At 41.8% G+C, this 22,238-nt stretch overlaps 2 protein-coding genes across 2 annotated transcripts; one reads left to right on the top strand and one right to left on the bottom strand.

Moving 5' to 3' along the window:
* Positions 1 to 55: 55 nt before the first annotated feature.
* ppp2r2ca (protein phosphatase 2, regulatory subunit B, gamma a) lies at positions 56 to 8,156 on the top strand. Its single transcript, XM_078259617.1, has 9 exons — positions 56 to 1,165; positions 1,710 to 1,807; positions 2,007 to 2,190; positions 2,638 to 2,750; positions 3,050 to 3,227; positions 4,414 to 4,578; positions 4,706 to 4,875; positions 5,145 to 5,236; positions 5,566 to 8,156. Exons 1-9 carry the CDS (start codon positions 1,102 to 1,104, stop codon positions 5,861 to 5,863), a joined length of 1,362 nt encoding a protein of 453 aa, XP_078115743.1. The 5' UTR covers positions 56 to 1,101; the 3' UTR covers positions 5,864 to 8,156.
* A 2,992-nt stretch (positions 8,157 to 11,148) lies between these two features.
* On the bottom strand, positions 11,149 to 18,888 carry wfs1a (Wolfram syndrome 1a (wolframin)). Its single transcript, XM_078269197.1, has 11 exons — positions 18,297 to 18,888; positions 16,394 to 16,473; positions 15,134 to 15,278; positions 14,874 to 15,047; positions 14,525 to 14,605; positions 14,294 to 14,433; positions 14,052 to 14,183; positions 13,628 to 13,873; positions 12,908 to 13,186; positions 12,443 to 12,606; positions 11,149 to 12,334 (listed from the first exon to the last, which is right to left on the bottom strand). The coding sequence occupies exons 1-11, from the start codon at positions 18,886 to 18,888 to the stop codon at positions 11,149 to 11,151; spliced, it is 3,219 nt and encodes a 1,072-aa protein (XP_078125323.1).
* Between the last annotated feature and the right edge of the window lie 3,350 nt (positions 18,889 to 22,238).

Raw genomic sequence — 22,238 nt, 5'->3', positions numbered from 1 at the left:
AGGAGGAGGCTGCCATGACACAGTGGATGCTGAACGGAATCAGTTCCACAGCATCAGCAGGCAGCAGACCTCCATCCTCCTCGTTATCCCTATCTCTTTCTCTTTTTTCTCCTCCTTTGCCTCTCCTCCTCTCACCACCACCCTTTCTCTCTCTTTTCTCTCCCTTCTCCTCTCCCTGGGACAGACACGCAGGCCTCTGCAGCAGAGGACATACACACACACACACACGGCAGCAGGAATAGCAGCAGCAGCAGCAGCAGCAGGCGGACTGGTAGGTGTGCTGAGGCCTGTCTCCCTCCTGCAGCACAGGCAAGACATTGCGTTCTCCTCTGATCTCCGTCAAGGACTATCTATTTGAGAAGTGTGTGTGTGTGTGTGTGTGTGTGTGTGTGTGTGTGCGTGTGAGAGCGGGGATCTGGAAAGTAGGCAGAGAAGACTACCACACCCTGGGAACATTCACTACCACTGTCAGAGCTTCACTGGGTGAACATTGCAGTAGATATTTTCACTTACATCCTCTTCATCCTGTGCGTGTTTCTGTGTGCATACAGATGTATTTATATTCTCTGTTTCTCTGCTGGAGCTGTTTGTTGTTTTTCCTCCACTCTACAGCTCTGGGATGTGCTTCAGCGTTGACTAGGCCTTGTGTTTCTGCACACATGTGTCTTTGCTGATAAGTGTGTTGAATGACTAACAAAGGTCACACCATTTGGCATGCTGTGTGCATGTATTGTCAGCCCGCTTAATGACAGTCCTCCTCTTTTCTTTCCAACTTCATCACCAGCTTTTCCATCCACTTCTCCCTGCCTCACATCTTCTACCTCACCACTTTCCTCTTTTCTGTCCTCCTGCATCTTCTTTTCCTCTTGTTCCTTTTCCTCTTTCTCAAAACCCCTCTTCCTCCTCCCTATCCATTCCCGTCTCCATCTCCTCTTCACGTCTCTTCTCCTTCTGGCTGGCTGGTTTCCCATGATGCCTTGTTCCAGGCCGCTACGCTAGGCCCTAGCAGCATGGGCGCAGCCTGGGTGGGGAGAGAGAGCACGGATTGGACCCTTCCCCTCAGGACGGGCGCGCTGGCGGGTCACCCTCCTTCAGCTTCAGATGGGCGAGGACGCTGAGAGCCCCAAAATCAACCACACCTTCCTGCGAGACTACGTCACTGAAGGTAGAACAGACGGGCATCGCTTTCTCTGTGGTGTCAGATAACATGGCAGTATGATTGAATGGATTCATTTCAGTTTCATGGGTGCATTCTCCCCACACTGCTGAATATAGGGAATGGATGTTAACATAAATCATTCCATTACTTAATGAACACTCACTGAGAGACACTTCATTGTTGGGCCTTTTTTTTTTGATACTGTGCTCTCTTATGACAGATACATGTTTGATTTTATGGTTGGAGTTTAAGGAGCTGAAAGCAGAATTAACATTCAGTGTTTATTGTGTTGTCCCATTGAGAATGTATCCACATCTGGCCCAATCATCATTATCAGAGTTATCGTGGTTTTATTGAACAGGTTACTTTGTATTGATCCAGTATTTTATTCCCACCCCTGTCCATATTTCTCTTAATTCTCTGCCCCTCATTTTCCCTGTGCCAACTTAATCTCCTTTTTATTCTATCACCTATTTATCTCTCCTTCACCTCCTTCACCTGAAACTATTATCTTTCTTAATCATCTCACATTTCCTCGTCGCCCTCCCAGCTGATGTCATCTCTACGGTGGAGTTTAACCAGACAGGGGACCTGCTGGCCACGGGGGATAAAGGTGGCCGAGTGGTCATCTTTCAGAGAGAGACTGAGGTCGGTTTAACATGTAAAACTTGAAATAATCGCCCCATTCTATACCCAGAATATCCACAAACAACATGCAATAGTTACTACCTAAGCCCTAACTACAGCATTCTGTGCGTCAGTTTGTCCCAAAGGGATGTTCTTTGTATTCTATCTTCAGATATATGCTCATTCAAAGCTGTGGTTTCTTATTTTTTGCCCTGTACAGTCTAAAGGGGAGTCAGAGGAGGTGGGGGAAACAGGGGACTCTGGAGAGTACAATGTCTACAGCACATTCCAGAGCCACGAGCCGGACTTTGACTACCTGAAGAGTCTGGAGATTGAAGAGAAAATCAACAAGATCAGATGGCTGCCACAGCAGAATGCAGCACATTTCCTCCTCTCCACCAATGGTGAGAAACCAGTGACACCAGGAGAGAACCCAGATCTGATCAGTTAGGATGAAGCTCAACAAGTAGACCTGTGTACAGTTTGTAATATGAAATATCAACCGGGATGAAGCACGGATTTTGATTGATATTAGAAAGATCATGACTGGCTTCATCTTCTATTATAGGTGGGATAATATAACACAAAGTCATTGGAATCACATTTGTGGGTACAGGAGTGGCACCAACCTGCCATGTAAAAACAACAGCATCTAATCTGCGCTTAAATGATATTTCTGTCATGAGACTTAATTGCCCTGAAATTCCTATCTGGATTGCCTGGATTGAAACTGTTCATATGAAGAGGAAATCATTATCAAGTCTCTTGTCCACTGAGCGTAGCATTTATTGTCAGCTTTTTCTCAACTTAATCAACTTCCTGTGATGTGCAAATCTTTCTGCCTGTCACAGATAAGACCATTAAACTGTGGAAGGTGAGTGAAAGAGACAAGAGACCAGAGGGATACAACCTGAAAGATGAGGAGGGAAGGCTCAAGGACATCTCTACCATTACCTCTCTTCAGGTGTGCACAAACACACACACACACACACACACACACACACACACACACACACACACACACACACACACACACACACACACACACACACACACACACACACACACACACACACAAGCCTGCACATGTATACCTTTATTTTGGTCACACTGATGCACATATCAGGTTGATGTTCCAGTGCCCTCATATGACCCCTGACTCTGATGTCCCCTGAATTCGGTCCTACATGTCTTCCTATTATGTACCCCGCTCTCTTTCTCTCCTCCCCACTTTCTTCAATAATCTCTATTTCTCTATCTAAGGTGCCAGTGCTGAAACACACAGATCTGATGGTGGAGGTTCGTCCCAGACGAGTGTTTTCCAACGGACATACCTACCATGTTAACTCCATCTCAGTCAACAGCGACGGGGAGACCTACCTGTCTGCTGATGACCTCCGCATCAATATGTGGCACCTGGGCATCACAGACCGCAGCTTCAGTATCCTTCCTAACAGTGATTTGTTTTGTTTATATCATACACATTCTCTCTGCTCTTTCTATAACTCTGTAGCTGGCCTTTGATTTTTGTGTGTAACGTAATCTTTTACTGGAGGAGCTGAATCAAATTTCACAGGGTATGAAATTCCCAGAACTTCATTGAATGAAAGTACAAAGTATTAGTTTGTGTCATCACAATCAATCTTGCAGCGGCAATAAGAAAATTATAATAGGATAATCTTTACTGTAAGTAAAAATCAATTTCTGGAACAGTAATAAGGAACAAACTAAGAAGAGTGGAAAATATTGGGCCCTTTACTACAGATTAAAAACTGTTATAATAAGTCAATAATATTTTGGGGATGAGTAGACACCCATTCAAATAATTTTTCAAACCTAAAATGAATGCCTATTAAATTGCTTAAATGATATTCAAAATGTTATTGCCGCAAAATAAAAATAAAAAATGTCAGTGAATCTATGTATTAAAGTATACTGTAAGAACAAGGGCACACTAAATCTGATGTATGTAAGAGTGTGCATGAATTACTGTAATAGTGTTGATATGCACCACATGCAAGTGTGCCAAAATGTATATACTCTCTGATTCTCACACACACACACACACACACACACACACACACACACACACACACACACACACACACAATACCACTCTTGAAATATACACACAGTCGAAATATACTTTACATTCTTGCTCATCTGAATTCATCCTTGATCTATATTTAATGTAAACAGCCTATGACTATATGACTATGTTTGGATTTATGTTTGGATTAGAGTGCCGTGTGTTCAGCACAGGCTGCAGCGTGTTGGACGGGGGTGCAGTTGGTGGTTTCCCATTCAAAAGGAAGCTGACCTAGAAAATCATAGAGACATCTATGGAAGAAGAGTTTAAATAATTCACTCAGCAGCACACTTTCTACTGAGTCACACAGGACTACCACAAATAGAACAGAGACAGGAGCAGAGTGTGCATGCATTTTGGGGGTTGGTTGGGGAGCATTTTTGAAGTTGTGATTATAAAATGAGCTGAAAGCGTGGAGAACATGTTGGTACTGAAACATGAAACATGAAAGCACCTACAATTTGTATGTGTTGGTATGCCTCACTCTGCCCTCATGCCATCTCTGTGGTGTTTAATTCCTAACAAACCTTTTTCTCAGATATTGTGGACATCAAACCAGCCAACATGGAGGATCTGACAGAGGTGATCACAGCAGCAGAGTTCCACCCTCACCACTGCCACTTGTTTGTGTACAGCAGCAGCAAGGGCACCCTGCGCCTCTGTGACATGAGATCCTCCGCACTCTGTGACAGACACACCAAACGTGAGCATGTTGTGGAAATTGGAGAGCTTGTTCGCATTGATGAAACGTAGAATTGAGCATATTGGTCTCACAAAAAACAATTCTGTCATTATATTCATTAATAATCAATCACTCTGTCGTTGGTCAGTGTTTGAGGAACCTGAAGATCCAGGGAGCCGGTCCTTTTTCTCAGAGATCATTTCCTCTGTGTCGGATGTGAAGTTCAGCCACAGTGGACGTTACCTGCTGACCAGAGACTACCTCACCGCCAAGGTGTGGGACTTAAACATGGACAAGGGCCCCGTGGAGACGTACCAGGTGAGGTAGCACATCTGTTCCCTGATCTGTGTCTCATCCATGTGTCAGTTACAATCTGTATTACCTTAAATGTATGCCCACCAATCCAGTTAATGTAGCCCTCGGAGCCTGTGTGTTGTGTTGTTGATGAATATGGCATCTAGCCAGAATTTGAACACAAGCAGTCTGTTGTAGAAGCTGTGCGTTGCATGTCATCGATTTACTGGACCATCATGTTTAATTCTGAATCTACCCCAGAAACTAAGGTTGACTGTCTGCTTGATCCCCAGGTCCATGAATACCTGAGGAGTAAGCTGTGTTCCCTCTATGAAAACGACTGCATCTTTGACAAGTTTGAGTGTGTTTGGAACAGCTCAGACAGGTAAGTGGCAGAGATAAAAAGGAGAAAAGGATAGACAAAGTACAGTATATTTAAATCCATTTAAAAGCATAGGAGGGCGAGTGTGTCAGTGTGTTTCTGCATGCAGTGATCCTCTAAATGCTCAGCCTCTGCCATTATCTGACATTTAAATCAATCCCAGAGACAAGCTTAGCAGAAGTCCGATCAATCCCTGTGCCTTCAATTTTGTTTTCTTCCTTTCCACTTCTTCCCACCTTTGAACCGTGCTTTTCTTCTCTTTACCCTCTGCACTGCATTATCTTGCGCTTCTCAATATGACATCTCGTTATGTCAATCTCTCCTCTCCTCAGCGTGATCATGACAGGCGCATACAACAGCTTCTTCCGGATGTTTGACAGGGAGACGGGGCGAGGCGTAACCCTAGAGGCTTGGCGCGAAAGCAGCAAGCCTCGGGCTGTGCTGCGAACCCGGCGTGTGTATAACGGTGGTAAGCGTCGCCGTGGAGATGTGGGTGTTGATAGCCTGGACTTTACCAAGAAAATCCTGCACATGGCTTGGCACCCGTCTGAGAATATCATTGCCATAGCAGCCACCAACAACCTGTACATCTTCCAGGATCGGGTCAACCCTGAGGCGCAGGTACAATGACAGAGATGGCAATATGGACAGTGGCAGACACAAAGAAAGACAAACAGCAACCCAAATATATTTGGATGTCTTAGAGATGACATTGGGAGTGCAAAGCCTTTATAAGAAGATTAAGTCAAAACCAAGCAGTATCACAACATACTGAAATGCAACATCTGTTTGTGTTGATAAAAGATGAGATTAATGATAAAATCACAAGACAAGTTCATTTATTTGATCCCCTAGGAAGGTGTATGATCATTTTTGTTAAACACTGAGACAAACTGACGTCTCCAGTACCCATCAGGACATGTTTTTGGTCCCACTACTCCCACTTTTTGAAGATGTTTGTCTAACTGCTCCACCGTAGGGGCAGTAAAAGAGGTGCGGGGACACCTCTCCATCTGCAATGACTCAGTGCTGTTGACCACACAATGTTGCTCTGGTATCCTACCTTTTGACACAAAATAGAAGATTGCCGATGTGTAGCAACAGACAGGGAATGATGCTACAAAACCATCTTGAAATAGCGGATGAAGCATATTTTTCACTATTGTGGAACATTAGGAGTGGTGTTATCTTATTGTACAGCTTTTCACAACAACATCCTTTTTTTTTCTTCATGGGTTGACAACAGCAGCTGAACCTCTCCTTTAGAGCAGTGCTCTTGGAGATTTCACCCGTAAATGCCCCATCATCTTTGTTCTATTCACTTTGCAATAATAGCACTAACAAAAACACAGTGCAGCAGTATTCCTGCTTTAAAACATGAGCTATTCTTCTACAGGTATACACTCTTTTTACTGTTAGCTGTAAATATTCTGTGTTCTTTTTTTTCTAAGGTGGTACCAATTTTGGTTCCAGAGAGCTCAAAGTTAAAAGATGCATTTGTTTGTCCAGTACACTGCTGATGAACCTGGAATCTTATGGATAGAAAGATTGCAGAATCGCACTATTTCAGTTAATGACTCGATGTAGGGGCTTTTTCTTGTAGCAGCACATAAATGAAAAAAAGGTATTGCTGGCTGTGAAGAGGGAGGGGATGAAATGTGCACAAATCGACACTTACAGTTTTGCTGTGTATATTAGGCCTGCATTGGGTTTTGATGATGTAATTTTCTTTTCTAAAGTCTATGTGGTAAATTACTGAAAATGAGAGCTACAGTGGGTTAATGTTGAGCTCTCTCACATATGCTCAATTGTAGGCTAATTGGTGATTAAACCTAATTTATACAAAAGTTTAATTTATGTTAAGTGTTATGCTAACTTAAAATGAGCAGCGTTCATTTTATAATGTATAAGCACATTTTGAAGAAGTATCTTACAATCAAGAAAAGATGGAATCTACGCACATTGTTCATAAATGAATCCCCTGATTTAGCCAAACAACGTGTTGATGAGTGAGTTTGTGCCCAGTGTATTTGAAAGTCAAAGGTCATCATCAGTCCAATAGCTCATTATGTACATTGCTGAAATGTCTTTTACGTTCAACCAATAATGTCATGTGAATTTATTATATCACAGGTTCGTAATGTCATTATACCGTATACCTCACAGTGCCACATGCTACTCTGCAGTGAAAAGCCTAGGATGTACAGCAGTAAGGTGATGTATGTGTTGGACTGAATTCTGTGACTTGGTCAAGATTTGATTGTTTACAGTGAAGTGCTTTGATTTCAAGTGACCTTGGGCCTGATGGGATCATTCTAAGTGGTCTGGATGTGTTCTGTAGTAGGTTGAGTAACAGAATCAGTGCAGAGGTGGAGGTTGCACTTTTTCTAACGAGTACTTCGTCTGATGGATCAACAACAGTTTCACTGTGTAGACCTTCAACCCCAAGTAAAAGAAGACAGTTGTTAATATACAGTATATGTTCCACTTGTCTGCTCTCTCCTCACTTTGCAACTTATACAGCTTGTTACAGCCTGTGGACTAGCTACTATGTTTTAGTCTTCAGTGTACGCCATTGTTGAATGCAGAAACAATCTTGCACTGACTGGTTAAACGAAGTGTACACCACATCAGAATCCACAATGACAACCCACAAGAAAATGGTTTACATAGTGGCAGGCCACCTGAAGCATTATATAAATTACAGGACTCATTCCTCCAATGGTGAGCTGCAGCTTAGAGCAGGTCAATTGTAATCACATCAAAACCACCACCACGTGCAAACACTGAGAGGATTTGTGTTCAGGAGCACAGCAGCATCAGCATGTTGCCATTACTCAATGCTACTAGCGTGTATATCTATCATACTTAAAAAAAATCTAACTATACAAAAAACATAACTTAAATGAGGTGAATGAAAGGAATGTGCATTAATAAAATAATATAAAATCTGACAAATAAATGTGTTGGATCATTTTATGTTTGTGTGTCTATATTCAATTTCTCATCACTGAACTTTCAGACTATGAATCTGAATAAAAGCATCAAAAAGGGGGTTTTGTTTGAAAGAACAGCACTTTAATAGTCATTGCACGCTCCCATAAACGCCATCACTAAATAAAGAAGGCACTCAGATTCACAGTTAACAGGTTCAACATCAGTGATAGTCATTCACAGGTAAGTACTGTAGAGGTTACAGTTTAATATGTTCACATGGCTTTTTATGCACTGCAAGTATCATATGCTGATCAGCTAAGTGCTTCTAATACAGTTTAACAAAACGTCACTGCCCTGTAAAAACAATGCATCTTAGTGAAGAACAGCCCCATTTTCAGCTTTGCAACAGCATTTATCAAATAATCAGATTTCAATAATTCCTTTTGAACTTATGCATTTTGCTTAAGAAGTAGGAGACTCTTCTCAACCCATAAATAAACACTTAAAACATCAGTTTATCCTTACAGTAACAAAAAGCAAAGTTAAAAACTTTGACATTTATTTTGTCTTATAAATGTGACTAAATTATCATGACATCAGGGCAATGCAAAATCACTCTGTAAAGCAAAACAAACCATATAAATATCAAAATTTACAGTACTGGCAATCTATTTCTACGGAATGAACACTGTTCAATCTTTTGTTGGTATGTCTAGAGTCAGATATACCAGAGGAAGACTCAATGTAGACTGTGAAGACTAGTGGTGTTTATAAAAAAAATTTAAAAATCATATTTAGAAGTCATCCCTGCCGGTTACTTAAAATCAGTTGCTGCATCATTGGCCATGTCATCTTTGCTGTGGCACTCTGTGAGTATAATACGAACCATGAAACTGAGACTACAGCTGCATACTTTGACAAGTTTGTGGTCTTACCATGAACAGCCTCACCACAAAAATAAAAACTGATCAATGTCTTAAATTGGCTTTTCAAATGGCATTTTATGTGCATTGCAGCTCAAGGCACAGGAACATCTGATCATTAAATAAATATAAGATTAAGACCATGCTTTGAGATCAGAAAGCAAGATCATTCTTGGCTAACAGAGCCATAAATATACACTGTGTTCCAAATTATTATGCAAATTATATTTTTCACTGATTTTCCTAAACAGTCGATGCAAATGACAGTCAGTATAATTTTCAAGTCACCAACAGTTAGGGTATAAGTCGAATTTCATTGAACAAACCACCCAATGAAAACAGTATTTCTTTTTCAAATATTTAAAAATAAAAAACTCAAAATGCACTGTTCCAAATTACTATGCACAACAGAGTTTCAAAGCATTCTATAGGTTGTAAAGAACTGAAAATGGTCATTTGCAGCATTAGGAGGTCATATTTACTGAAATCAAAAGCTAATTCAATCAAACCCATCTTAACAGGGCAAGTTACGTGTTAACATAGGACTCCTTCTTTGATATCACCTTCACAATTTTTGTATCCATTGAACTTGTGAGTTTATGGAGAGTTTCTGCTTGAATTTCTTTGCAGGGTGTCAGAATAGCCTCCCAGAGTTGCTGTTTTGATGCGAACTGCCTCCCAATCTCATAGATCTTTTGCTTGAGGATGCTCCAATGGTTCTCAATAGGGTTGAGGTCAGGGGAGGATGGGGGCCACACCATGAGTTTCACTCCTTACAAGCAGAAACAGTTGCAGTGGGCCCAGAAATACATGAAGACTACAAAGACTGCAAACATATTCCCCATACTAGTACGACATCCTTAGTACAAAAGCAGCAGCAACATTTCTCTTATTAAAGATAAATTTCACTCTGATAACATTTCATTTGTAACAAAAGTACGGCCTCTCTAGGCATTCAGAAGTGGTCAGCACCCAACATTAGCTTCCCTGCACATAATCTGGCACCATAAATGTACAGGCTTTTTGTCCAGTAATTTAAAACACTGCAAATTGAAACATGAACCTTCTAAAAGCACAACCCTGTTACAGAAGCTCTGAGAGGCAAGTGAGAATAAAAATAAAATCAGTTTAACCATTTTCTAAGCCTAATCTAAAATGTTTTCAAAATGTGTTTTTTTTTTCATCTGTCAAAACAGGTGAAAAAAGTGTGTTGTTGTAATAGTTATTTTGGCCAAAAGAAGCTGAAGCTGCACCACCACCCCATGTTTCAGTGCCAATTAAAATACATTTCTAGCTAAAAGAAAGACATTAAAGTAATGTAACATACCTTGCTAACAAACAATATATGTACCTTGTGTTTAGTGTTCATGGAGAAATTAAAACTCCCCTGGAAGAAAACATGAATGCTTTTAGTCCTATTTTGAACATGGGGTAGTGGTGCACTTCAGACTCTGGTGGCCGAAATGAGCATTACAACAACAAACACTGGCAAAACATGTTTCCCCACCTGTTTCAGAGATGAAAAAATAAAAACAAGGAAGGATTGTCCTGGCAAAACCTTTTTTTCACCTGTTCTTAAGTCATAAACACAGGAAAGAAAAAGATTTATCAGACAAAATGGATCACCATCATTTTTTTTTTCTTATCTTTTGCCTCTCAGAGCTTCGGTACCCTGGACACAATTAGGTGAATATTTTTTTTGTCTCTTGGCTTAGCGGGATTAGAAAAACTCAAGTGATTGGTACAATAAGTCTCAAGCTAAAATTGGTATCTGACCATTCTTGAACTGCTTTAGAGGTACATTTTACAAATGTTTTGTAAAGTCATGCACTGACAGAAGTACTTAAAATATTAAATAATTTCGATGCTATCACCTTGTTAAAAATGTCACTACATAAAACATGAGCTGTAGATCCATGTTAAATCAAATTGTAAACAACATCATAAGTTACAATAGTAACGTGATCATATCACAAGATAAAGACAGCATGGCTTCGTGAAGAGATTAAAGTGAGTTCTTATTACTTCAGCTTCACTGTCTTGCTGCCTTTCTTCTCAGGTGGTGATTTTTGCTGACAGAAAGGGAGAAAAGAAAAAATCAAATGCAAACTTCAGGGCTCTCATTGTAGTGCGTCTCCAGTCTCTCTCTATCTTCACCTGCCTGCCTCCAGTCAGCTGTGACGAAACACAGTCCAGACAGTGGATCGCCTTTAACTCAAAGGCTGGAGCCCTGGCTCCTAGGCGGCCCTCCAGCTTGGTACTAAACTCCACCATATCACCGGGATTAAGGTTAAGCAGAACTTGCCTGAACTCATGGCTGGCAATTAGGACTATATCCCAGGCTGGATCCTCTACACCTCCATCTCGTAACATCCCTACTGTCACCTCAAAGAAGTGGCTGTCAAAGCGCTTGATATGGCAGGTGTGTTTGGCCAGAGCCTTGATCTGACACAACTCTTCCTCTTCTTGCATTTGGAGAAGTATGGGCAGTACAAGTGTAGCCGATGCAGAACCAGCTGCCAAATTGGCAGCTGTTAGGTTTGCGACTGTAGTATTCTTTGGCTCACATTTGGGATACGTCTCTCCATACAGGCAGCGCAGCCAGTCTCCCATGAACACCGGCAACATGTTAATAACCGACTGTGCCCCGTTTTCTGTTTCGGCCACACGGACATGCTTGAAACGCCCAGTCCAGGTGATTCTGTGTCCATGCAGGTGGCTGCAGAAGAGCTGTGTCTGGGCCATGCCTTTAGTTTCCCAGGCAGGGGGCCCGCACGCCTGGCTGTACTGTCTCCAAGTCAGGGTGGAATTGTACACTTTCTGTCCCTCTGCATGGTACACATAGATAGAGAAGAATAAGATCACCATGGAGATGCAGAGTAAGATGAGTTTGACTGGGCCGCGGTGGGTCAGTGAGCGGAAGACATCCAGAATAGACATGCTGAACCGTGTCCACAGCCGCAGGGTGACGGGGATCGCACAGACTACCAGGGTCACAATCACCTTTGTCAGTTCCAGCTCGAGGAACCACTTAAAGAGCTGGATCAAGAGCATGGTGGCAAGGCCAAAAGCCAGAACAGGCAGGGCAAACAGGAAGAGAAAGTAGGCCACACAGGTGCGCATTAGACCCACAGCAGAGGAACTCTGCAGGAGCACCACAGAGAACTCACACCACATGAAGCACACAAGGTATGGAACCAGAAAGCAGTAAGTCCCTCTGAAACCACGCACCCTGGCCATGCTGAAGGTGAAAGAAAGAAGAGGAAATAAAATAAATGCATATATATTAAAATGTTATACTTAACTGGTGTTCAACATCACATCCAATAGCCCAAATGCCCATGCTCACCTGAAGAACAGATAGAACAGATAAACATAAAGCAGACAGGGCAGACTGAGTTTCAGCACCACTGACTCCCCCAGTGGCAGTGTGGCAAAGGTGTGCCCCAGGAAACGAATCACTGTCATGTTCTCTGGCAGCAACTGGGTCAGACAACACAGAGATGATGCAACCTGGATAAAAAAATAAATAAGATACATAAATACATAGTAATTTTTTTGCTAAACTTTAAGGGATCTGTTTTAATTGTAATGTATGTCTGTCAGATTAAAAAGCATTAAAAAGGACCACATTTCTGCATGTTTTAGCTCATCCTATACAGATCATGTAACATTCCTGTCAAACATTTCTACAAACCTGCTTTATGCTGTGTAAGATTGTTATACTCCGTGAGTTGTAGTTAATAGGCTACAACATGCAGAACTGTGATTCATTTAATCACATATGTAATGCCTTTGTTGTGCGCCTGCTGACCTCTATGACCATTGCTCGGCGTGCATATGTTGCAGCGATGGGGCTGAGGCTCTTGTAGCTGACAGCAGTAAAGAAGATGGCCACAGTGGAGAGCTCAGAACAGGGGATCCAGTGCTTGTCAGCTACAGGAAAGGAGAAAATGACAAAGAAAACAGACAGGATAAAATAGAGATACGGTTCTAGGTTGTTCCAGCCAAAGTTGGTCTCTGCCTGCTCCACATCCAGGTCAGGTTCTATATGTATCAGCATAGATGTCAGGGCTCTGAAGTTCTCCCAAGTCTGTGAAAAAAAAGGAAAACAAAGATGTTAGTTCAAAGAAAGCGAGATATAATTTTTTTTGAACATCCATAAATCATTACCACCATCACCGCCAGTTGTGAGACATCAGTGTAATTACTGTAAAGTCACAAGATGAGCTTTCTCTGGCCTCTCCACTGCATTTCATGTTATTCCAACAGGTCAGATTTCATGTCCAATGTGTGTGATTTATGACAGTAAGGAAAATGATAGCATTATTTGACTATATGAGTTTCCCACTGGCATAGTTTGTGAAAAGAGGGGATGACACATGGAAAACTTCCAACATGTTCATCCACATCAGTAAAGTGAAAAACAGAAATGAATGAAAATACATCAACATCTTGACAGAACAGAGAAACACGTAGCAACATAGTTTTTTGCATTGAAAAGCAACAGGGCTAAATTGCCAACTACAATCACCTTGCTGCTCTGGAGAACACGCAGTGTGCAGATGATCATGGAGATGAAGGAGAGGTAGAAGACAAGCAAGGGGATGACAAAAGCAAACAAGTCAACTGTCAGGTTGCTGATGATGAAGAAGAAAATAAGAGCGTTGACATGTTGCGTGGGGATGACTGTGCTCAGCCACTGAACACCGGCCCGTGACGCCCAGTCCACCAGGTGCTCTTTCATCTCAACAATACCGTGCAGCGGGTACTGCAGGATCTGAAGTCAAGAGCGACAGATATAAAGAGAGACCTGAGAAATGTAATACATGCAAAAACTAGGAAAGAGAACTGAATATTCAAGAGTAAAAACATCCACAACAAAAGACATTTCACAGATATTTAATAAAGAATAACTCAAGGAAAATAGAATGAAATGTATTGCTAGATATCATTACCATTAAGCGTGATTTCATGTCCATAGCTTTTTTTATGGCACCATTCTGTCTAGTGTCCAGCATCATCCCCCTTCGGCCAAAGCTCCAAGAACGTTTAAATGCCTTCTTGTATCCTGATGGGACCAGCTCAGCCTTTTGTTAAAACACAATTGGGTCCACATACAAAAATACACACATGGAAAATGACATCTGTGTCCTTATGATGACAAATTATTTCTATTTTTCCTGATTGGGTCTTTTACCTCCCCACTTCTGTTGTCAGCCGTAGAGCTTTTAGTCTTGACTGTGACCTGGCTGCCAGTATGGGGCGCAGAGGGGACAATACCTTGTGCATACTTTTTAGTCATCTCAACAAAGTCATCCAGGTCCACCAACTGTGTGGCTGAGAGGACACAAAGAAAGCAGTTATAGAAGAAGACACATTATATTCTCTTTTTTGTCTCTGACAGAAAGAGCTCTGTCTGCATACTTACACTCACTGCTGACCATGCTCTCCAATACTTTCTGGGTCTGGCCTGAGGTTGGGCCAGGAATCCTGCTTGCAGTGCTCCCTGCTGGTGAAGAATAACAACAACAACACAAGTGAGTTACAAACATTCCCCTGGATGTGGTGGCCTGCATGTTATGTGATATTCTTCACCATGACAGCTGCAGATACTGCAATGACAAAGGGGAATGTACGATATATTTAACATTAATGGCAGCTTTAGTTATAACAGCATGCTACAGCATTCTGGGCAGTCGTACACAAGGCTGGATTGTTGTTGATATGGTTTTTATGGAGTCTTTGTACACATGGCTGTGATTGTGTGTGCATCCTACCTGGCATTGCATTGACCTGGCTGACATTTTCCAGCATCTCAGCCACAGCCACCTTCTTCTTCCTCTCTGGGTTGAGTTTCCAGTACATCATCATGGCTGCTTTACGAACTGCCAGCTCAAACTTACTCTCTGTCGACAACTTGCGCATGTCGGCCTCATTCTCTGGGGTGATTCCTAGTAGAGGGCAACAGACAAGGAAAAGTTACGGAACTACAAACACAAATACACAAATACAGTGCATTGTATTCTGTAACATTAACCTTTTTTCTGCATCCAACAGCGCTGCAGTGCTCTCGCTGCACCGTTTCTTCCCTGTTTAGCTGCTTTAATTAGCCAGTTAACAGCCAGACGATTATTTAGCTCTGTGTCCTTCTCTTCAGCAAGAATCAAGTAGTGCTGACCCAGCTGAAACACGGAAGAGAGGAGATTAACTCAGCAAGTGTGGGCTTGATCTAACTAAGTACAATCAGACAATGTCCCTCATTAGTTTGGATAATCCTCAAGGCACACTGGTTTTATAGGGACTATTTCTTTGGTAAAAAAAAAAAAAGTAGTTCCAATCAAAACAGTCCATAGTGAAGTTCATGGAACCACATGAATTACAGATGACTACAAAACCTATAATTCCCTCTCCCTGCGGTCATCAGTGTCAGGGGTGGCCATTTTTTTTACAGTCTATGGGGGTAGCACAGGCCCCAGAGGCATATCAAGTGACTGTGTTCTAATATTAACTGTTATTTCTTAACTTTCTTCTCTCCTAGTTATCATTACATGTGTCTGTTTATAGCGGGGTGAGATGTGTCTTCATTTGAAACAGCATGAATATATTCCTGCCTCTGTCTATAGAAGATACTACAAGCATACTATAATCTCATAAACCTGCTTTACTAGCATGCATTTAAAACGACAGTGTTGTCAAACTACACATATAAAGCAACAGTAAACACTGATTCCCTGTGTATGAAGGCGTATAGCGTTATGGTATATGACACATTGTTGCAGCGTCTGATCCATTCTAATCCAACCACTATCCTGATGTGGTCACATGTTTTGACATGTTCACTTACACACACCCCTGTGGTTATTTAGGTGCTTGGTATTTGCAAATACATGACATATAGCATGGGGAAGGTAAAGCCACATAAGGAGCCATTCAAGAATTTACCCTTTCAGGCTGGTGGGTCTTAAATGTAAAGTCTTGGCTCATATTCCACCTCTAGCCACCCTTTTCTCTTCTGCCAGCACCTCTTTTAACATTTGTACTTCTTGGTAGAGTTTGAGGAGTAAAAAGAGTGTATATTTCATTAATATTTGTACCAATTCAGTGCAGTGCTGCAATACACTGCAATAGTGTTCATAATGATTTGTATGTGTGACAGCATTTTGCTGTATCATATTGAAAGCCTGGGATCATTTTCCAAATGGCCAAAAATAGACACATGCTCACAACCAGACTGAGTCAACCAGCAGGACGGAAAACAATGCCAAGTGCCAGTCTGTGTGCATGTGCTTTAACTCACCCGGGTCTGGGCTCTGGCATCACCAGCTTTGGCCTTCTCCTCTATTTGCTCCAAGGACAAATCTTCCTCTGGTTCTTCATCTGGAGGTGATGAGAGGAGATCTTGATCAATGAAAAACTACTTTCTGAAACAATGGATTAAAAAATACCCTCACATCCAAACTTGTATAGTGGTATGACTGTATTGACTGTATGTACACATACTGTGTTCACAGCCTGCAATGAATGAATCCCAACTGACATATCTTGTAATATGAGAATAACAAGAAGTCAGAGGTGAAGTAGATGTGAGAGTCTGTGCATCTGTCTGTATATGCATATAGTCTGTGACAAGACCCCAGAGCTCCCTCAACACCTTTCCCCAGATACTATGTCACACCATTACTTGTCAATTGGATTAAGTTTCATAACTGTTACTGTCTCTCCAGTGTCCTTTAAGCAAAGGAGTTCAGCGTATTCGCCTGTAGCCCTATTTCAAATGTCACAGCAAAATATCTTACTGGTGCAACCAGTTTGTGGGTTTCACTTCCAGCAGCTCTGACATATGATGACAGTGAAATATCACAAAGTTTAAATTGTAATTCATAAATAATTAATTAATGAATCAGTTTCAAATAAACCAATGGGTGCAAACAATTGGTTCATATATTGCTGACAAAAGGTTGCCATGTAACAACAGAGCTTACAGTAAGCATGTTCAGATTCAACAAAACAAAAAGGCTAGCCATGCTAACGGCTCTGTGAGACTTTACTTAGGCATGGCAGTGCTTAGAGCTAAATGCTAATGTCAGCGTGCTATCATGCTCACAAAGACAATGCTAACATTCTGCTTAGCAGGTATAATGTTGACGATGTCCACCATCTTAGTTTAGCATCTTAGCATGCTAACATTTGCTAGCACTGAACATACATCTGAGACTGAATGCTATTAGTTTTGCAGATAGGCCTATTTAGTCATAAACCAAAGTACTGGACAAATAAAAGTTTTGACCTGATAATGTCAGTAAATGAAAAGTTGGGTCACCAAAAGATCACCAAAGTTTTAACAATTCATCCAGAGGGGGACATGAATGTACACCAAATTCCATGGCATGGAATTTACTCAAAACCACAAATGTAAACCTCATGGCGGCGGCAGATGAAAAGTCAGGGATCACCAACGTCATTAGGATTCGTTGTCTGGGCTCTGGGCACTACAAATCAGATGTATGTATATACATATATATGTACAAATGTATGTACAAAATGGCATGACAGTCCATCTCATGGTTGTTGAGATATTGGGACCAAAAGTGGTGACTGACCGACCATCAGGGCGACATTGCCATCCCATAGAGCCTTGCTGCTGTTATGACTAAAAATGTTCACCAATGTGTGTGTGTTGTATGCAGGGCAAAAGGGAAGGCAAGTCACTGCAAAACTATTTGTCTGCATGTTTACTACTCTTAAATTGCCCGTCATGCAGTGAAGAAGAGAAGGTAATGTATAAGTGAAGGCCTTGCTCTTCTTTTCTGCAGTATTTCAAGTAGGGACTCAAATGTCGAATTAATTTGAACCATTGGAAAATAATAATTTTATTTTACTTTTATGTAGTGTATTACTTTAATTTCTGTTTTTGTATGAAACCATTTCTGCAGAGATGCAGCCCAAGGTGCTTCACAAAATGATTAAAACAAGAAAACAATTATCCGAAGTAATTCTGGCCAAGAGAGATGCTTATCCAAGGGCAGAATTACCCTGCTACAGATGGAAATACATTTATAAACATAGCACAAGGCTTATCAGCACAACACAGCAATGTGTCTGGGGTCTGAGACTTCTGCACTCAGGGCTATTTTAAACTCACAATGTGTCATTTAATCCCAAAACATACACAAAAAAAACAAAAACATAGGCATTCTTACCATTCTCTTCATCATTGGGATCCTCCTCAGCTTTCCTAAGTCTTTCCTGTATAATCACCCGCTTGGCCATGGAGGCAAAGGTGCGTTTCATGGGAACGCTGGAAGAAGTTGTAGGAGCCACAGTAGAAGCAGAGATGGAAGAAGTAGTAGGGGAATCTGTTGGAGTGTTACAGGCCAAGTAATCTGATGTAAAGGAGTCAGATTTGAGCTTGGGCAATGATGACATTTGGGGGATTTGAGGGGTAGAGCAGTTAGGGGAAGTAACAAGGGGTGTTTTGTTTGGAGGAGGAGAGGAGGGTTCAGTGGATGTGGGTTTACTGGGCGCAGCAGGACTTAAGGGCTTTGACCCCTTTACAGAAGGAGGGGTATCCATCAATTTAGAGATTGTGTGAGCGGATGTTTGAGAAGAATTAGATACTTTTCTTGGTTCTGTAGTGGTCTCTGTTGAGGTTGGAGATTTGGCGGGGTGAGAGGGAGCAGAGATTAGTGAAGGAGGATTCTGTGTGGTGGATGGAAGAGAAGGTCCATCCACAGCAGGGCATGACCCCTGGGTGTTCACAGCTTTTGGCGATGACGGGAAATCATTCTCCATATTTACTGGAATAAAAAGGGTGTAAATCATTTATCATGTAGCTAATGACATCCATACACTGTAGCAAAATAATCGAGGTAATATCTAAAAGTGAGTCTTAAGTGAAGACACAGATGGTGGGATGACTCTTTAAAAACTCCCTGACAGAGAAATGGATTAAAATTATTAAAATATGACACCTTCCCTTTGAAGAGGTTTGACATGGATTCAAACATCATGAAAACCCTGTTCTACTCAGTGTGACTCAACATTGTGAAAGAAGAAACAAAGTGGCAAATGAAAGCAGAAACATTCTGTTAACCTGATATTTAAACTTTGAAAGGAAAATATAGAGCGTTTCATCAGTTTTTCACATGCATTACACGCGGACACTAAATGTGCAAGTAGCTATACGGTCAAGTAAATTCTCAACTCTATACCTACGCCAATACAGCACTGGCAAAAACAAAAGAAAAAAAACCTTACTTGGTAACTAAATGAGCAGATTTCTTCAGGATAAAAAGTAAATTGTCCTTCTCAATTCAAAAGTTGTGTCTGTAGTCCATGCTGAGCTGCATGCACTCCACACTGCGACGTACACTGACCGTGACCAAGCTCTATAACAACACCACAACTTTAAGGTCTGCCCTCTTCAAATATACTCGCCCCTGATAGGGAGAAATATATGCCCGTCAAACGGCCAACGTATCGGATTGGTTACAGGCGTTTTAATGTTTCTCAACTTGTGAGGAACATTTGCACCTATATATCGTCTCTTCTAACGTTTTCTTGAATGAATCACCCGTGACTCTTTTTGTATCTTTAAAGCTTGAAAGTAGTGGGTGACTGATGTTCATTAAGGCTGCATGTACCGTTATTTCCACTGGCTATTTAAGTAGATGATGGGGTTCCAGTCAAAAGCTACATGTAGTCTGACTCTGAATGGCACCAATCGACAATAAGACTGACCACGCGATGCCAGCTAGCGGTCTAACAATAAGGTTACAATTTATAATAAGGGTACACTGGATGATTGACTATTAAGGCATTCTGATAAGTCACTCTAAAGCTGTTTTTTTTATTTATTATTATTATCGTGCAGAAACGTGTAGATGTGTGCATCTGGCCACCAGTTTGATAAAAACAGCTTGATAATTCAGTGAGAACAGGTACTGTTCATCAAATGCATCGTTCTTTAAATGCCATTTTTTAATTACATTGTATCATTAAACATCAATTAATAACATAAACACCATAGTGACTTGGGCATTTCTTAATGGCGAGCAATATGAATTTGTAATATATCTTGCTAATCAATTCATACATTTGACTATTATAAGTCATGCATTAGTTATGTATTACTTAACCATATGTTTTGTACCTTTATCTTTACATAACTGTTACCCAATAAAAAATATAATGATCATATAATGTGCTATATAGGTTAAATGCCTGCTCCCAGACATGTGCTATGATACATGTAGCCTGCAGTGGCGTAACGAGTCAACACCGGGCCCCTATGCAGGATTATCAAGGCGGGCCCCCCTACTACAGCATGTGGGCACAATGTCCACGAGTAGGCTACCATCAATAGGACAGGATAGGATCATAGAGACACAGCATATAAGAGATGAGATGACTGACAAAATCAGGAGTAGCCTACGCTCACAACAACAACAAAAAAACACTGGTGAATGCGCACCATAACACATGAAAAAACCCAAGGGCAGTCCCTCCAGGATTTCGTGGCCTTTTTTTTAGATTGTTGCAGCCCAAAATGCCTGATTTTGCAATAAAAGTTGCGATGTCTTTTGTATGTTTGTTGCAATGAAGTTGCAGAAGACAGTGAAAGTTGCAAAAAAAGTTTTTTGTATAGTTCTTTAAAAGGAAACTTGTTTTGGGGAGAATAATAATTATTACTATTAATTAATCTGCAACCTGCATCCACCTTGTGTGTGTGTGTGTGTGTGTGTGTGTGTGTGTGTGTGTGTGTGTGTGTGAGAGGAGGGGGGGGAAACTCAGCAGCCCCGCCCGCTGCAGAGATCAGACAGGATGTAAACAGCAGCAGCTTTCAGTGACTTTAGAGTGAAAAAACGTTACAGGTACATTGATGTTAAAATGTATACAGGTTGGCAGGACGGTCTGAAATGTTCTGCACGGTCTTTCGTTGTACGTTTTGTTGGTAAATGTGAGATGTTCAAGTCACACACGTGAAGAGAACGGTCTCTGAAACAAGGAAATTAATTTGACCCGTTCTCACTCCCGCTTGGTCAGTGGCCAAATGCGATAGGGGGCCCCGTCTGTCAATCAATATCTTCCAGTCACGCGAGCCCCTGATTGGTCCGGGCCCGTAAGCACCGCTTACCCTGCTTACCGATAGTTACGCGTCTGTGTAGCCTATTCTACGTATAGTGCCAAAACTGTGTTTATACATGAGCACTGTGACGCATTCGCATTCCAATAGGCTACGTGTGTTATGTTGCTGCTGTGTTTCATGTTTGGTGCATTGTTCCTCTGGGAGCTGTCTACCTGCGCGAGTACTGAAAAGACAGCTCCCAGCTTTTCTCTCTCTCTCTCTCTCTCTCTCTCTCTCTCTCTCTCTCTCTCTCTCTCTCTCTCTCTCTCTCTCTCTCTCTTTCGCCCTTTCCCAGAATCCCTATGGACTGTGCGAAGGACAGTCTGTTGCTGCCTGGAACAAGACTGTCTGCTCACATCAGCAAGCATCCCATGAACATACAGGTCACTGGTTTCGGCCCAGTGGAGATAAAAGCACCTACTGTTGTCTGGGAGCCTTATACCTTGCTAGTATCTTGCAAGTTGCAATAGACCAGCCCCCCCGTGTGGCCTAGTTAATTCTGAGAGCATAGATATAGACCATTTAACAATCTGTCTCTCCCTCCAGATGTGGGTTTAAGGATGACACATGCTGGTTTAATCCGCTGATGGTGTGACCTGCTCACGCACAGCCCCCACACATTCTAAGGAAAGAGAGGGATGGTAGAGAGACTTGCTATTCTTATATTTAGCCTAATTGTCTGTATGATTGCACGTGGGCACTAACGGCTCTTGCAGATGCTTCACATTAAAACTAGTTCACACTGACACACCACCACTCCCTAATATGGAGCACTGCATCATTTCACTTGTAATACACGTGTGTTTGTGTGTGTGTGTGTGTGTGTGTGTGTGTGTGTGTGTGTGTGTGTGTGTGTGCCCATTCTTAGGTAACTCGGACAGAGCTGCTTTTCACAGTTAGCATCAGAGCGCGCTTGAGGGGCGGGGCTGTCTGTGACCCGGTTAGACGTAAAACAGTCGAGGCTCCTGTCATCGTTTCAGATTGGGGGGAGTCTCCGTCTGTCGTGGAAGCCACA

The sequence above is a fragment of the Sander vitreus genome, chromosome 2 (genome assembly GCF_031162955.1).
Source record: "Sander vitreus isolate 19-12246 chromosome 2, sanVit1, whole genome shotgun sequence".
Lineage (NCBI taxonomy): Eukaryota > Metazoa > Chordata > Actinopteri > Perciformes > Percidae > Sander > Sander vitreus.
Note: the sequence above shows the minus strand (reverse complement) of the source record. Positions and strands in the feature narration are given on the sequence as shown.

Coding starts and splice junctions, on each gene's coding strand:
- ppp2r2ca (XM_078259617.1), top strand. CDS start 1,102: ATGGGCGAGGACGCTGAGAGCCCCAAAATCAACCACACCTTCCTGCGA. Junction 2,751..3,049: donor CTACCATTACCTCTCTTCAG/GTGTGCACAAAC, acceptor TCTCTATCTAAG/GTGCCAGTGCTGAAACACAC. Junction 5,237..5,565: donor GTTTGGAACAGCTCAGACAG/GTAAGTGGCAGA, acceptor TCCTCTCCTCAG/CGTGATCATGACAGGCGCAT.
- wfs1a (XM_078269197.1), bottom strand. CDS start 18,888: ATGGAGAATGATTTCCCGTCATCGCCAAAAGCTGTGAACACCCAGGGG. Junction 16,474..18,296: donor TCCCAATGATGAAGAGAATG/GTAAGAATGCCT, acceptor CATCACCTCCAG/ATGAAGAACCAGAGGAAGAT. Junction 15,048..15,133: donor CTGTTGGATGCAGAAAAAAG/GTTAATGTTACA, acceptor GCCCTCTACTAG/GAATCACCCCAGAGAATGAG.